This window comes from Trematomus bernacchii, unplaced genomic scaffold (assembly GCF_902827165.1).
Source record: "Trematomus bernacchii unplaced genomic scaffold, fTreBer1.1, whole genome shotgun sequence".
In the NCBI taxonomy this organism is placed as follows: domain Eukaryota; kingdom Metazoa; phylum Chordata; class Actinopteri; order Perciformes; family Nototheniidae; genus Trematomus; species Trematomus bernacchii.
Window position 1 is genome coordinate 722850 of NW_022987803.1, and position 2701 is coordinate 725550.

The 2701-nt window shown below is 47.8% G+C and overlaps 1 protein-coding gene across 1 annotated transcript; it reads left to right on the top strand.

Annotated features, from left to right (window-relative positions):
* The first annotated feature begins 889 nt into the window (after positions 1-889).
* LOC117498585 (zinc finger BED domain-containing protein 1-like) lies at positions 890-2701 on the top strand. The gene has a single exon (XM_034150783.1). It carries the CDS (start codon positions 890-892, stop codon positions 2699-2701), a length of 1812 nt encoding a protein of 603 aa, XP_034006674.1.

The window sequence follows — 2701 nt, forward strand, 5'->3', positions numbered from 1 at the left end:
CACGGGATTTGATTGGCTGACGCTTCCTCCTCAGCTTCAAAAGTTGAACATTGTTCAACTTTGGATCTTGAAAATCCTGAGAATCTCCGCTCGCCTGCCCACAATGCATTTCGGCGAAAGCGAAAAAAAGTGACGTCACCCCATTCAAAGTGAATGGGCAGAAGCGTTTCAAGATTTTTTAACGCTGCCGTGGAGACGGCCCGTGAGTGTTGAGGTGGGCACCCCTAGATTCTGTGTCTCCAGGAGACCAAAAACGAGTGGTTGGCTGTGCATCTAGGATAAGTAATAAGGGAGTTATTGTGAGTTTAAGTGCCATTTTAGGTTACATTTTTTCGCTCGTGGCTAATTCAGAGGCTGAGTGTTAGCATTGTGGTTTTTTTTTTGATTTTTTTTTAAAAAGATCAGTTAGCTGAGTTTCTTCCCGTTACATGGATATAAAACATTCATAGTTTATTAAATATTAAGATTCCTTAGACGTTGTTTCCTGCAAATGACGCGTTTATCCGCCCGGTACCGGGGGGGCCGTGCGTAATAGGGATGCCAGCGATTATTCGATTATTCGATTATTCGTTACAGTCTCCATAATCGAATATTATTTTTAAAAATAGATTTTATTAATATATTTTTTTATTAATATTTATGTTTTTCTTTTTTTTCCTGGTTTGGTTTCAACCAAAATATAGACTAATGCTAATAATAGTAATAGTATTAATAATTGTAAATGACCATTGATCACACCACCAGTTTGTTTTACTGTAAACTTGGAGGAAGCCAGCAGCGCAGAGTGCAGACTGCTGCTGCACACCGACCCCGCCCCTCCCCTCCCCTCCCTCTCCGTCACACGTGCGATTGATTTATTGGCGACAGAACAGTGAGAACACAACGAAAGATGAACAGAGCGGCACGTCCAAAGAAGAGTTCCTCGTGGAACTACTTCGAACTGACATGTGCCAAAGAAGTCAGATGCAAGCTCTGCGAAAAGACGTTGGTCTACCACGGCTCAACGTCATCAATGCGTTCGCATTTGAGTGCGAAGCATGCCAAAGAAGTGCCTACAGACACAGACGCAGCACAGCCGGCCATTACCAACTTCATTTCAAGGCCACGTCGTTGTGATAACAGGCATGCAGGTGACATAACTGCACTTATCACCAATATGATAGTGAAGGACATGCTGCCAATAAGTTTCGTGGAAGGAGGCGGTTTCCTTGAGCTTATGGCAAGCGTGGAACCAGATTACAGGGTCCCGGGCCGTACTACAATGACCAAACGAATTGAAAAGCTGTACAAAGATAAGGCAGAAGATCTGCGCAGAAGCTTATCAACTGTCTCAAAGGTGTCGATAACCACCGACGGGTGGACGGCACTCACAACTGAATCCTATGTTACCATAACCTGCCATTATATCGATAGTGAATGGGAGATGAAGAGTGCGGTTCTACAGACCCGTGCAACGCCCGAACGGCACACGGCAGAGAATTTAGCTGAGGGGCTCCGCAGTGCTACCGAGTCCTGGGGGATACTGGAGAAAGTGACTGCGTGTGTGCATGACAACGCGAGCAATGTTACTCTCGCCAACAATGAGTACTTGGATTGGGATTCAAGTCCATGTTATGCCCATACACTCCAACTTGCAATAAATGATGGATTCAAGCTGAAGCCCATACATCATATTGTCGCCGGTGCCAGTCGACTTGTGTCACATTTCCACCACAGCACAGTAGCAACACAGGCGCTTTGTCAGAAACAGGTTGATCAAACACTGCCAGATCACCGCCTGATACAGTACTGTCGTACGAGGTGGAATTCCATCTACGACATGTTTGATCGCCTGCTGGAGCAGCGCTGGGCTGTTGCTGCGGTTCTTTCGGACCGAAGTGTCACAACTCTGTCAGACGCTAGGACCCTTGACCTGGCCGATGACAGCTGGATCGTGATGGAAGAGATGCTGCCGGTGTTGCGCTCCCTGAAATGCGCTACTACTGCCCTGTGTGGAGAGTCAGGGGTTTCCAGCTCTATGATTTATCCTGTCACAGCAACTTTGCTGACCAAACACCTGCCTGTTGCTCCAGAAGAGTCTAAAAAGGTTGCGGAGTACAAGCAAACCGTGTCTGTGTCACTGAAACGGCGACTGAAACCCGACGAAGTGGAGAGTGCCAAGAAAGTTCCGTTCATCGCATCGTTTCTTGACCCGCGGCATAAACATCTAAAGTTTGCTAACGATGCGCTCAGGGATGCTGTCAAGGCCAGAGTCAAGGAGCTGCTTTCAGCCTTAGCTGTGGGAGCAGACGCCAAACCAGAGATCACCGAGGAGGACTCCTCTGAGTCTGAATCAGCGGGGGGGTCTGCAGCGGGGGGGTCTGCAGCGGCCAAGAGACCACGATACGACAACAAGTCTGCAATGCTAACATTGTTTGGCGAAGAATACCACGCGGAGACACCTGTAACGCCTGAAATGGAATTAAGCCACTACTGTGATGAAAAGTGCATCGCTCCCCATTTGGATCCCCTCGATTGGTGGAGAGTAAATGAGACGAAGTACGAAAGGTTGGCACAACTTGCGAGGTCATATTTGTGTGTGCCAGCCACGTCTGTGCCCTCGGAAAGGGTTTTTTCGGCGGCAGGACTAATCCTTAACCGGCTGCGCTCTCGCCTACACCCTGACCACGTCGACCAGCTCATCTTTTTGAACAAGAACTAA

Excerpts from the sequence above, each read along its gene's own strand:
- LOC117498585 (XM_034150783.1), top strand. The coding sequence starts at position 890 with ATGAACAGAGCGGCACGTCCAAAGAAGAGTTCCTCGTGGAACTACTTC.